Below are 13,735 nucleotides of genomic sequence, written 5' to 3'. Positions count from 1 at the left end.
TGATTTTAACATTCATGTTGATGACTCCACTAACATTTATGCTACTGATTTCTTAAACATCACCTCTTCTTTTAACTTCAATCAGCATGTGTCTGGGCAAACTCATAACCGTGGTCACACACTGGACCTTGTGTTTACACTGGGTGTAGAAATATCCCCTGTCGAACTCTTGGAGATGACTGTATCAGATCACAAATGTATAATTTTTAACTGTGAATTACCTGTGATCAGTACAGTTACACCCAGCACCTTGCCCACTCGATTTCTTAATGAGCGCAGTATCTTAGAGTTCTGCACACTGTTTGGTGATCAAAGTTCACAACTGTCTGAACATCCCAATACCAATGATCTGGCCAACTGCTTCAATTCAATCTGTTTGTCTACTCTCAATGCCATTGCACCTCTTAAAGTTAGGTCTAAGTCCTCAGCAAAAAAACAACCCTGGATAAATGATGACATTCGCAGCTGCAAAAGAGAATGTAGGAAAGCTGAGCGCAGATGGAAAAAGTCCAAGCTCCATGTACATCTCATTACTATGAAGGGGTTATTGTTACATTTTAACAAAATGGTCAAGAATGCAAGAACATATTATTTTTCTGATCTTATTTCCAAACATCAACACAATCCTAGAGTTTTATTTAAAACAGTTGACCAGTTGCTAAATCCTCTCCCCTCCTGTGCCCCAGCTGGAAGTAATGCTGATTGTGAAATGTTTTTATCTTATTTTATTAATAAAGTAGAGAAAATAAGAGCCTCCATTACCACAAGCATAGCTTACTCTGATAAAGTTTGCCCGCAGCGTAATGATTTTAATCAGTTTTATTCCATCACCCTGTCTGAACTTTTAGACACAGTGTCACATATGAGAGTGTCTTCCAGCCCTCTTGATGTGATACCAACAAAGTTTTTACTTAAAATAATGGATTTTATTGGGCCCCATTTGCTTTCTGTTTTTAACAGTTCCCTATCTACGGGTTGTGTCCCTGATCATTTTAAATCTGCATGTGTGAACCCGCTTTTAAAAAAAAAGTGGTCTGGACCCCTCCCTCCCTGAAAATTACAGACCGATATCCAAGTTGCCATTTATTTCAAAAATTTTAGAGAAGATAGTGTACAAGCAATTTCTATCGGCACTCGAAAATAATAACACTTTTGAAAAATTTCAATCTGGTTTCCGGAAGTTCCACAGCACCGAAACGGCCCTGCTTAAGGTCACAAATGACCTTTTAATGGCTGCTGATGATGGCAAATGTGCAGTTCTTGTTCTCCTGGACCTTAGCTCGGCCTTTGACACAGTCGACCACAACATCCTCCTCGACAGACTGAGGCGCTGGGCAGGGATTTCTGGTACAGCACTGCAATGGTTTTCATCCTATCTATCAAACAGGAAATTCTGCGTCTCTGTTAATAACTATGTGTCATCCTTCTCGTGTGTTAAATATGGTGTGCCCCAAGGGTCAGTTTTGGGGCCAATCTTATTTTCTTTATACATGCTTCCTCTTGGGCATATTTTACAAAAACATGGTGTGTCTTACCATTTTTATGCAGATGATTCACAAATGTACCTACCTCTGAGATCCTCTGACCCTAATATGTTTGATTCACTAAATGACTGTCTATCTGAAGTAAAGGATTGGATGTCACAAAATTTTCTCCAACTAAACGCTGACAAAACTGAAATTGTGTTGATTGGGCCCCAGCAAATGATCACACAAATCCCACCATTTGCTGGTCCCCTAACAGATCATATCAAGCCTGTTGCTAGAAATCTGGGAGTGTGGTTTGATGGAAACCTAAATTTTGAACATCATACGACAAAGCTTGTGCAGTCATGTTTTTATCATCTAAGAAATATTTCAAAAATACGTTCTACACTATCTTTTAAAGACACAGAAACCATTTTACATGCTTTTATCTCATCACGCCTGGATTTCTGCAACAGCCTTTTTACCTGCCTGAACCAAAAATCTATTAACAGACTTCAGAATGTTCAAAACTCAGCTGCCAGACTTTTAACCAGAACTAGGAAACATGATCCTATCACTCCTGTTTTAGCATCTCTACATTGGCTCCCTGTATGTTTTAGAATAGATTTTAAGATTTTACTGATGACTTTTAAAGCTCTCAATGGCCTCGCACCCCCATATATCTCTGACCTGTTAGTACCTTACACTCCACGACGTACCTTGAGATCCTCAGGCAGAGGTCTCTTGTCTGTTCCACATGCCCGGCTGAAAACTAAAGGGGATAGGGCCTTTTCAGTCAGGGCCCCAAAGCTCTGGAACAAACTGCCTGAGGAAATTAGGACAGCCGAGTCAGTGATCTCCTTTAAATCTCTTCTTAAGACATACCTTTATCGGAGAGCCTTTCCTGATTTTATCTAAACTTGAACTGTTGTGCACTGCTTTTCTTAAAAATGTTTTTACATTCCTATTCTTGCTCTGTACCATCTTATTTTAACCTGTTTGAGTTGTTGTGTGACACTTGATCCTGTCTGTTTTGCTTTGTTGCCTTTGTGAAGCACTTTGTAATGTGAATTTTGAAAAGTGCTCTATAAATAAAGATTATTATTATTATTATTAAAAGTAATACATCACTGTAACATGTAAATTTCTATATTACTGAGTAATATGTATTATTAATAGAAATTTGGTCATATCATAAAAGGAGAAATATATAAGATGGTATATTAAATTGGTTGAAGCTCTATTTAATATACAATCTATGGTTGAAGTGATTTGTTCCCTCTGCTCCCTCCTCCCCAGACTCGAAGCTCAGACCAGTAGAAAGTGAACCTAAGCTAATGCAAGATGAGAGCAACATTATACTTTGACACTGACAAACGACAACGAGTCCTACACTGTAAGTTGATCAGCTGTCAGTTATCTGTCAATGTAAAGCAAAGCCTGTTAGACCGAAAACAAAAGCCCACTGCTCTGAGAATACACACTCTGGAGAAGGAATGAAGACTGAAGACCTTTTTACCATAACATATGAGAGGACAGTTGTGGGGATACTGTAATGATATGACATCACCCTCTACCACTTTATAATGCCTAGTTGTACTTCTGCATTTATGTTGGTGAAAGTGACACACAAAGTAATATTGTAAAGTAACATATTACTTTCAAATTTAAGTACCTATTAATATTTTTCAAAGTAACTTGCCCAGCACTGATCCTTACCATGCCTGCTTGGCCACCTCGTATTGGTAAGCTCTGGTCAACTCATCCAAGTGGGCCTGCAAAATGGACTGCATTTCCTCGTGGTGGGCAGAGCTGAGAGAGGAAGACGAGGGCTGGCTGAAGGGAGCTGCTGCCGGCGAGGACGATCGTCCTCTCAAGGGAGGAGTGGGACCTCTCTCCTCCTCGACCTCGTTGTCCAGATTCTGGTGGCGGTAGGTCTGGACAGACATGGGTGGGGCCCAACTGTTGTTGTCATATCTGGCATGTGGACAAAATATTTCCTGCATTAATCACCACTTTGCTGAAAAGCTCATTCCATTTTCATGTTGAAGACATAGGAAATATTTAATGATTTAATTACACAAAAATATTCTCATCACTTAGAAAACTTGAAACAATAAATCAGATTTTTTGAAATATGGTTGAATGAAGTATTTATAGGAAGTCTTGTATCCACTGTATTACCTAGAGTAGATGCCAGTCGACATGCCAACTGGTGTAAGACACTAAGCAATGTACTGCTATATACAAGGACAGCTGCAAAACATATTTAAGCCACCAACAAACATTCAACATCAGTTTAAATGTATGCTTACCTTGCCATCAAACAGCCTTTTGCAATGGAAAACAGACTCCCTCCGAAGCCACCAGACTCCTCTGGCAAAACCCCTAATTTTCCCTTAAAAACATAGGAGTGGCTGGTCTACTGCTGCCTATATTATTAATTAGTTTCTGTTACTGTGTGACTGTTTTAAAAGGTTAGTTTGGATTCACCAAGGCACAGAATAACTCATACAAACTAACAGATGGTCGGTTGGTTTGGAGAGAGTGATATTTGGCTTATATAGCGGCAGTTTCCCGTTGGAAAAGGCCATCTGATGGCAAAGTGCAGTGGTTAAAATATTCTAAATATAGCATACACTTTAACTAATACTTTTAGGTGGTTATAATACGTTTTGCTGCTATCTATTTAAGATAAGTCTGTCCAAACTGATCTGAAATTGATCGTACTTTAGTCTAAAAATGTATGTACATGTATTGCAATCTAAATGTAGTCTGTTTTTTCTGTAAACTGGCAAGTTAATATAAATCTTACATTTGTCTTTGTATGTCTTTGTTAGTTTTTCTATATTAGCAAAATATACAGCTAGGGGTGTATTTAAGCATTGTGTGAACTGTGTGAATATCTTATCCAAGCTCTCTGATGGAAATAAAATACACACACACAAACACAGTGTGGGCACAGGTGCAGGATATAGTGACCTCTGCGTTTGCATGTGTTTCTTCTGCAGACGTGTGTTTTTGTGTTTGTGCGAATCCGTTCCAGGGCCGAGATTGATGAGATATGAGTGTATCTTACCCTCCTCCGTGGTTTTCCTGGGGGTAGCGGTCAAGGTCAACCTCGGTACCAGGGAGAGGGTGCATGGGTGGTGGAGGCAGGGGCATGTTAGCCCAACATGTCCCATTTGATTTAGAGGCCTTTGTTCCACCCTTCACCTTCTTTTTCTTCCCAACCTTTGCACCTGGGGGTAGGTAAAGAGGGAGGGGAGTGTTAGTTGTCTCTGCACAATGCTGAGAAATCCCTGTATACTCTGCACACAAACATTCTACATCGGAGGCAGCAATAAAGATACATGTGTAAAAAAAGTAGAAATACTGATTCAACTTCTTTACTCAAGTTAAAAGGATGAACTATAGGCTCTGAAACGTACCAAAAGTAAAAGTAAAAAGTCTGAAGGACATTTCTACCAGTTGTCTCTGTGCAAAGCTAACTGAACCTCACTTTTTCTGTGTAGTCGAGTCTGTTTGATCTTGTTACGACTTCTACGTTGTTTTTGTCGTTATATCTTTTTAGTCTTCTTCTGTCTTTTACGTCCTTTTTCATTTTGTTACATTTTGTTTCATTTTGATGATGATATTTTACATTTACATTTATGTTTTGTCTTGCTGTGTCATTTACACCATTTTTGTCTTGTTACATGCCTTTTGTCTTGTTATGTCATTTTTTGTCTTTTTACATCTTTTTCGTCTTGTTACATTGTTTACATTGCTTTTGCATTAGTGCATTATTACATTGCATAGGTGGGTTTTAGTCCTGTTAATGTACTTTTAAGTAATTTTTCGGCCTGTTATGTGCTTTTTTTCATGTTCCATCACTTTTGTCTGTTGCACGTGATATGCACTGACGGATACACAAAGGAATAAAACTAAAGTAATGAACCTGTTTTGAAAATGTACCAGAAAACTCTAATTAAGTACAGTAACAAAGCATTTGTACTTCTGTTCGACACTGAATTCACACACAGACACAGCACTGTCTAAAAGATAACTTCTATCTGTCTCTGCTATCTGAACTTTTTCTTCCGCCCAGTGTTCATTATTTCTTCTTTTTGTGTGCTGACAGCGCATTAGGACTTTTTCTAAATGCTGACATTTCTTAAAGAGGCATCAAAACCTGCGGCGAACCACTTTAAGTTGCCTCCATACAGCTTCCGCACTTGCTCGACTTTATCTCTGTTGAGCCTGACATTTAGCTCTAGCACACAGCCCATTGTGCAAGAACTAAGAAAAGTACAGAGCAGAAATGCCTCCATGACTTCACTAAATGTATATATGCTGCATAAATAACTCTGAGAACACTGAGGGATTTTCCGCCATCACTAATCAAGTTAACCAAAAGAAATGCGTCATGATTGTGTGACATTTCTGGGCTAGATAAGCTCTCAGGGTAGAATTGTGATGAAGACAGAAGAGTAATTAAGAACATTATCCTAAGGGTCCATTTTTCAGTGAATATGTAAATAAATTCCCTCCTTTTCATTTTGCTCTTTCCTTGGTTTAGTTTGCCAACTCCCTTGTAGTGATTTTTCCCCAGAAAAAAGCAGACTACCTGTCATTTTATGGCAAAATGTTGCTTTTACTGGCCGTTTAAACACTGCTGCAGTCCACAGACACCCAAGATACATACACAAGAGTGCAAACATCACACAAAAAGCAGAATTGAGCTCTATTTTCATCATGGCTCGTACCGCTGCCAGGGCGTCTGTCGGTTAGCGAGTAGCCCAGGTTTGCTATTTCCTGCTGGGCTTGGAGAGAAGCCTTCCAGCGGGGATCAGGCCTGTCCACGGCCAGCTCGTGGAAGCTGTTGGACTGGAGTATCTGAGTGGTGGCGTAGGGGGTGGGCTGACTGCCTCGCGCTGGGCTGCTGTAGCCTGCCTTCCCCATGAAGTCAATACTGCTGTAGATGGCACCATCAGACAGCATGGTGCCCGTCTTCTCCACCGCCGCGGACGGTAAAACATCTGAGGGTGACAGGACGGCGAGGGGAGAGGGAAAAGGGATCATGGAGAGATAAGTTGACATGAAGTTAACGATCTTTAAGGTCATTAACACTCCCTGCTGCTCTGGCACTCTGTATTAGTTAAATACCGGTCTCAAATGGACTTGATATAAATGAAAGTGATTATCTACAACCATAATTAGCATGCAACACGCTGTGGAAGCCCGGTGGAGTGCTCACAAGAGGGATATTCAAACAGCGCTAACCTTCAGCTCTACTGTCTTCAGCACATAAAGCCTGCAGCTCTCCAGGGGTCCAATGGGCTCAGAGAACATGCAAACTAGGGCCAGACCGATACTGGATTTTTGGGGCTGATGCAGATATCGATATAAAGGAGTAAAAACAATATATGATACAACATACAGATATTGGTCTATCACAGCTATATTGGTCTACATCAGTATCAGTATATATGTTATCTGATATGCACCTATATGAAAACTTTTTTATTTACAAAACATGATGCAGATTGTTTTTATTTGTTAGCTTTATCGGCAGCATTTTGTTCACATTAATAGTTTTGTTCTAGTATTCTACTTGTTACTCTTTTATTTTATTATTCTATTATTTTGTATATGTGTCTTTTATTGCACTGGTCAGGGGTAGCTCTCCTGATTTTGTTGCAATGACAGTAAAGGCCTGTATTCTATTTCTGTTCTATTATATATACAGAATGTAGGATATATACATAATCACACATTTTTTTGCAGGGATATGTAATGGAGGCAGGATATTTTACAGTGTAACAATAAACATTGTCCAAAATTATATCAAGGCAATGAAACAGTAAACGCTCCCCATTTTTTTCACATAATTATAAATAACTATAAATAAAAAACAGAAATTTAGCAAACTATATAAAACCTGAATTAAGAAAAATAATTAAATATACATAAAGCGCTGCCTATAAAGCTAATGAATATAAACAATCTGCTTTATGTTTTATAGAAATTGCTTTCATATAGGCACATATCAGACAACATATACGCCATTATCGATGAAGACCATTATAGCTGTCATAGACCAATATCTGGCCAATAATCGGCTGACTGACATATCAGTCGGGTCCTAATACAAACACGCACACTTAAAGTATCTACAAACTTGAAAAATGCACAAAGGCAGGGCATGAGAAAGAACGACAGGCAAAAAAGTAAATGCAAACACCACAAACTTAAGCCAAATATCAGGCTTGTCAAATCCCATTAGTGAAGCAAAGCCCTCAAAGGCTCTCTTAATTTGTGTGTGTGTGTTTGTTTGTGTGTGCGTGCTTATGTGTGATGTCCTTTCACTGCGCTTCCCAATGGATGAGCATCAAAACTGTCCGACCAGGCATTGCTAAAACTGTACTTTTCCATCACACCAGCCTGTTTATGCTTCTTACCTCCTCGGCCAAAGTTGCTGCCGCCCTTCGGACTCCCTAAGCCGCCGTTAGCTGGGAGGCTCGTGGAGGGCCAGGAGTCAGCCAGCCAGGGGAGGCCTGGGTCACCCGCTTTCAACAGTCCTGGACGGCTGCGAGGCGGTTGTTTGTGGAGAGACAAAGAGAAGCGGAGAGGTGGTAAAAGACAGAGAACTGGTGACATGGTTAAATATCTAGCCTGTACCGTAACAGTATTGCTCATTTTCTTGCTGCTGCATCAACAACAAATTGATGTGAAAACTCATTCAGCATATTCTCGCCTGTGGAGCAGCACAGCACGCAGGCGACAATAAACAACAGAGAGACATAAAATGGCAAGTCTATAAATCAGACTTCTGCCTCCCCTTAACTCCACCACCCCTAACTCTCCCCGGAGATACAAGGCAGGCCTAAATACACACTAAATCCACTTTAGAGCCTTAGCACAACAGAAATTTACATTTTAAATTGAGAATCATGGACAGCCTCTGGCAGATCAGCTACACTGGTGCACTGTCTCCATGGCAACAGAGACAGCAAAAGCCCATTAGGTGGTTTAGGAAAGCTACCGTGTCATTTTGTCTTAGTGAAATACAACGGTCATGAATACAGGCTTTGACTTCAAGGTAGGGAAGTTGTGGGCAGCAATTCAGGGAGAAAAAAAAAGGGCAATTTACAACCACTTCGTATCAGCTGCTGTAAAAACGGCACAACATTCGCATGCCTTGTGCATCCTGCTCGCATATGTTTACTTAATGTGCAGCTACACAGTGAATTTTCCACCGAGCCTGATTCGGCGAGTGTCAGGGGAATTGTTCACAGCTGACTTGGTGATGGCTCAAAGGTGTTCAAACAATTACGTCAATAATTTCCATTTTAAAATACACACGTGTGTACATACATTTACATATATTTACTGAGGAACACATGCCAACACCAACACAATAGCACATTATGTGAGTATACAGTGTGAGGAAGCACACTCATGCACACAAAGGGGTTTAGGCAAGAAAACTGTTTATTTTTAGTCCATTATTTGCAACATTTGCTCTGGCTCTGGGCTTATCTGCTTGCTTAGGTGTGATCAAAAGGAAAGAGGGAATGAAGAGAGAGAAGAGGACCTTCATTATTTCACTTTCTACAAAGCAAATTCCCCCCTTTGCTTGTTGTTTCAGTAGGGGAGACTGGGGAGTGTCACAACACTGGGTCAGTCATAATTCTTTCTGTGGTTGGGCCAGTGGATGATGCCATTATCCATCGCCGATGGCTAACACTCATCGACCTATGACCCTTCTACCACTATAACATTGTGATTTAAAAGTCTCCTGTTTTTGAAGTAGTGTGTCACCTCAGAGTTTCTGTAAGGAAAGACTTGTTGGTGAAAGTCTGTTTTTGACATGTGGGAGAAAAAACAAAAATAAGCTGTTGTTGCAGGTCATTGCACTGTCTCCATGTCCCGTTTAGTATTTTCTTATTGCCTGGTCCATATTCAATTTCCATCGCTATGTTTCACTGTGGACACTGTCACATTGTCCATCACGGTTTATTGAATAACTTTAAATTATGTTGCACTAAACTTTAATATTAGATTAAAATTAAGAAAATTAAATTTAAACCTCTTTTAAAACTTAAGAAAATTACATTTAAACCTCTTTTTAAACCTAAGTTCAGTTTTAACTCTAAACCTAGATTAAATTTAATCTTTTTTCACTAAAACTTTAAACTCCAATTTAAAATGTGATCCCATATTAACGTTGAACTTACACTTGAGGAGGTTTAACTTTTAAAATGGCTGTATTTTTGAGTTGGGAAAAAAAATCTCTGCTAAGCCGTCATGAGTAGGTTAACCAGGTTAACCAACTTTTTAGCTATTTAGTCAACATTTTGTTACCTAGCTAGCTAGCTAGCAAATAAAATGACTTTTTTTTTTTTTTTTTAACCCTTTTTTAGCTAGCTAGCACACATTATAATATTCTTTGTGTTTTTATCTATCCAGCAAACAATATAACATTTTGTTAACTTTTTAGCAAGTTAGCACACAATGCAATACATATATATGTATATATGTATATATATATATATACATATATATACATATATATTTCAAATCTAGAAAGCAATATATTTTTTAAGGCAGATAGCAAACAATATGATTTTAGCCAATATATATAATATTTATATTATAAAAATATATAAAATTTAACGTTTATACTTACTAAGTTCCAGCACCACTCAAATTTATTTTTATCTATTTTAATTTGGGTAAGCAAGCATCTTGATTGATTAAACAATTTATTTTCCATTTAAATCAACATACTTGGATTTGTTAGATGAAGATTAGTTTTAAATTGTGCAACAGAGCTCAGCTCATTTTTAAAACTGGATTTAATCATTTTAAGCCTAATTTTACTAAACTCTGATTAGGACTCACTTAGATAAAGTTAATCTTTTTTGATTCAACCCCAATTGTTATTGATTCTCAAACAAAAATGTTACAACCAGCCCTGGTTTACACTTTGAAATTGAGTGGATACAAAGGCTGGCTTCACTTTGGGCATTTTGCGCAAAGTCTCAAGGTCCAACACTTTGTTGCTCCGTGCCCACACACGACCCACTGTGCACTGTATGCCAAGCTTTTTAAACAGCACATTCATCACCTCTCCCCTCCTCCCACGACCTCTCGCTCTGCCAACACCATCAGATGAACTGAGCGCGAGCCAGTGAACAAAACAGCGGCCCACCTGCATTAATTGGTAGCACTCACTTCAAAGGGGTGATTAATGATTTCATCAAGTGTACATCAGTGCAAATCATACACTGATATGAGCAAGCAGGGGGGATATTGGAACATGTATGCAAATTGCATTCATCAGGAAAGAAGTCTTCATTACAGGTATTACAATGGGCCCTTGTCATTGAGAAGGCAGAGCGGGCGTTACATTGCGTGGCGCTCATGTGTCAAATGTCAGTGGAAAAGCTTGACTGTAATGTTTCTTGCCTTTTTTTCTAAGTTAATTTAAATTCTCACCTTCCATTTCTGATCAGGCCTCTGTCTCTTTGGAATGTAACTTGGAAAGAAAAGAGGGAGGACAGGGGGGAAAATTAAAAAAAAAAAGGTTTTGTCGAAAATATACAGTACAGCCATCAGTTTGACTGACACATACATTAATGCTGTCAAAATGTAGATAGCTAAATTCCTGTGATATTTCAATATATAATGCACAAAAATAGACATACCTGCACGGGTAAAGGTGAAGGACTGAACTGCAATTCAAAAGACAGGGAGAGTGTTTTAAAGTTAGATGGAATGTCATGAATCATATTAAAGGGAACCAAACTCCACTGGCAAGATCAGTCATTTTACCTTGCAGAACACAGTGTTTGATGGTCTGCTGCTGCTGCCACAAACTGTTAGTTTGTGTTATTCTGTGATTTTGGTGAATCCCAACTATCCTTTTAAAACACCAAAATCACGCAATAGCACAAATGACGTAGGCAGAAGAAGATCAGCAACTGTTCTACAAGGTACAATGACTAATTTTGCCTATGGATTTTGGTTGGGTTGGATTGGTTTGGTTTATATATCAGAACATACCATTTGACAGCTAAGTAAAGCAGTGCAAATACTCTAAATATAGTATGATATTGATTCTTTTTAGGTTAACTGTCTAAAAATTCCTTTTGTTGATGAACACATCTAAAACAGTACATTGCTCAGCTTCCATGTTGGAGCCAATCTCTGCTTCTCCTTACTGGGGGTGTGCTGACCGGCATCTGCTGACTATTGATAAATGTCTCATACAACCCCACATCAAATAATCCAAACTGTTCCTTCAAATCAAAAAGATGCAGCCATATGATACACACAAAACACTCATGACACAAGGTGTGGAAATATGGATCGAGTCCTTTCATCTTTGCTTTCTTTGTTCATTTATCACCGGTGGTATGTCGGCACCAATCACACTTTAATGAAACTCGGGGCGGTAATGCGTCTAACCGCTGCATTCCAGCATTTTCTGAATTACGGTGATTGTCCTGAGGGACATAGTTCAAATGAAGGTCACACATTTGACCCCTTTTGCCCTGGGGCATCTGTACCATTCTATTTAATTATTTCTTTCAAAATTGGAGCATGGGGGCTGTCTTAGAGAGAAAAAGAGTTTTATTTAATATCATTGTAATATCATTCAAAGTTGGTTCAGAGATATATAACATTTAAAAGAGCAATATGTAGAACCCTAGCATTCAAAAATGAGTACTGCAGTCCAAATAGCAAGTTGGAGCCATAGACCATAGTATGAAATATGTTGAATCTGTATTTAATATCCAATCTATTGTTGAAGTTATTTCTCCTTGAAGCTGAGGAGGACAAGACAACTGCAACATTATGTTTTGATAATAACAACATCAGTCCCACACTGTAAGTTAATCAGCCGTTTATAACTATAAATTGTCTGTCGATGTAAAGCTGACACCGTTATCCTGAAAAACAAAAGCCCACTGCTCTGAAAACAGTGGTGAAATCAGAGTTCAGTAACTGCCTGTCTTACTGGCTGCCAGACTCTATTAACATTTTGCTTAATTTAACCATCATAAACATCTACTCCTTCTAAAAGGTTATGACTTATAAACAGACATCATTCGGTGAACATTCTGCATTAATGTTAACTCTAATAAATGTGAAATGAAAAAACAAAAGTGGTTCCAGCCCAAAATTGAAATTTCAAAGGACAACATGGCTGTGAGGTTGTTGTCGGAGATGCCAGAGTTTCAACTTAGCACGTTTCTGTGATGTCTGATGATATATCACACTCATTTCATGACCATGACCATTTATTTTACTACAGTAAATACATGTTTCTCCTTTAAAAAAAGACACAATACTATATTTTATATTTTAACCATACCTATAAAAATGTGTTTTGTTTTTTTTTTCCTAAAATGGAAATGTGGTGTTTTGGAATTAAACTCCTCAATTTGTTTTGAGAGAAGGGATCAGAGGAGCAGCACTCAATCATGTAAATCCCTATTGAATCAGGAAATCACAGCACTCACTCCCCAAGTCACTACAATGAAAGCTGCAATACACATTATGATAATGGTGCACAGCTATATGCTTGACTCGCAGAGGGATAAGAATATTTCATACGTAAACGCAGACGCGCTGCGTGTTAATGTGCAAACAACACCAGCCATGGTCTGATAATGGAAGGGGATGTTAAATTACTTATCTCGCATGAATGTATTAGAGTGTTGAGGTGTGGTGCTGATGGAACTCAGCACAGTTGATGCACATCAGTGCACAGTGAATTAAAGTCAATAGGGCCTATTTCCATCTGTGGTGAATATATTTCCTTTGTTCTGCATTTTAGCCAGCACAAATGGAGTCGCATCTGTGATGACATCGCTTTTCATTGGAGGGAGAGACCCGGCGTGCTTCGAGATTCTGTGTTGATGCAGAACCATGTAAATTGATTTTTTACCTGCATAGTTGCTGAGTCCCTTCCTCTTTTTTCTCCTCCAGTACAGCCAGGCACTGAAGCCCATGAGGACAATCCAGCAGGCCCCTCCCAATCCGGCGATGAAGGCCGGCTGCTTCACCACATCTGAGATGCTATTGTTGCCCTCCGAGCCTGTTATTATGTCCCTCAGTTCTGCACCTGGGGGCACCGCACACAAATACACACCCATGTACGCAAGAAATAGACAAATGATTGGTTGAATGTCAGTTCAACTACAAATGATTATATTTTGATAACTATCCATGAAAATCATGAATATAACCCACCAAAAAATCCATGTAATTGT

At 38.9% G+C, this 13,735-nt stretch overlaps 1 protein-coding gene across 2 annotated transcripts in view; it reads right to left on the bottom strand.

Annotated features, from left to right (window-relative positions):
• Positions 1-13,735, bottom strand: part of LOC146318751 (roundabout homolog 2-like) — a 126,282-nt gene that overhangs the window by 9,847 nt on the left and 102,700 nt on the right. For both annotated transcript variants that reach the window (XM_084730872.1, XM_084730873.1), the window contains 7 exons: positions 13,411-13,587; positions 11,162-11,188; positions 10,953-10,992; positions 7,910-8,037; positions 6,215-6,487; positions 4,546-4,708; positions 3,186-3,443 (listed from right to left, as the gene is read on the bottom strand). In XM_084730872.1, the coding sequence (XP_084586998.1) occupies positions 3,186-3,443; positions 4,546-4,708; positions 6,215-6,487; positions 7,910-8,037; positions 10,953-10,992; positions 11,162-11,188; positions 13,411-13,587 (1,066 nt within the window). The remainder of the gene's footprint in view (positions 1-3,185; positions 3,444-4,545; positions 4,709-6,214; positions 6,488-7,909; positions 8,038-10,952; positions 10,993-11,161; positions 11,189-13,410; positions 13,588-13,735) is intronic.

The sequence above is a fragment of the Lutjanus erythropterus genome, chromosome 11, assembly GCF_056507025.1.
Source record: "Lutjanus erythropterus isolate fLutEry1 chromosome 11, fLutEry1.hap2, whole genome shotgun sequence".
Taxonomy (NCBI): domain Eukaryota; kingdom Metazoa; phylum Chordata; class Actinopteri; order Lutjaniformes; family Lutjanidae; genus Lutjanus; species Lutjanus erythropterus.
This window is presented reverse-complemented; position numbering and strand designations above follow the sequence as displayed.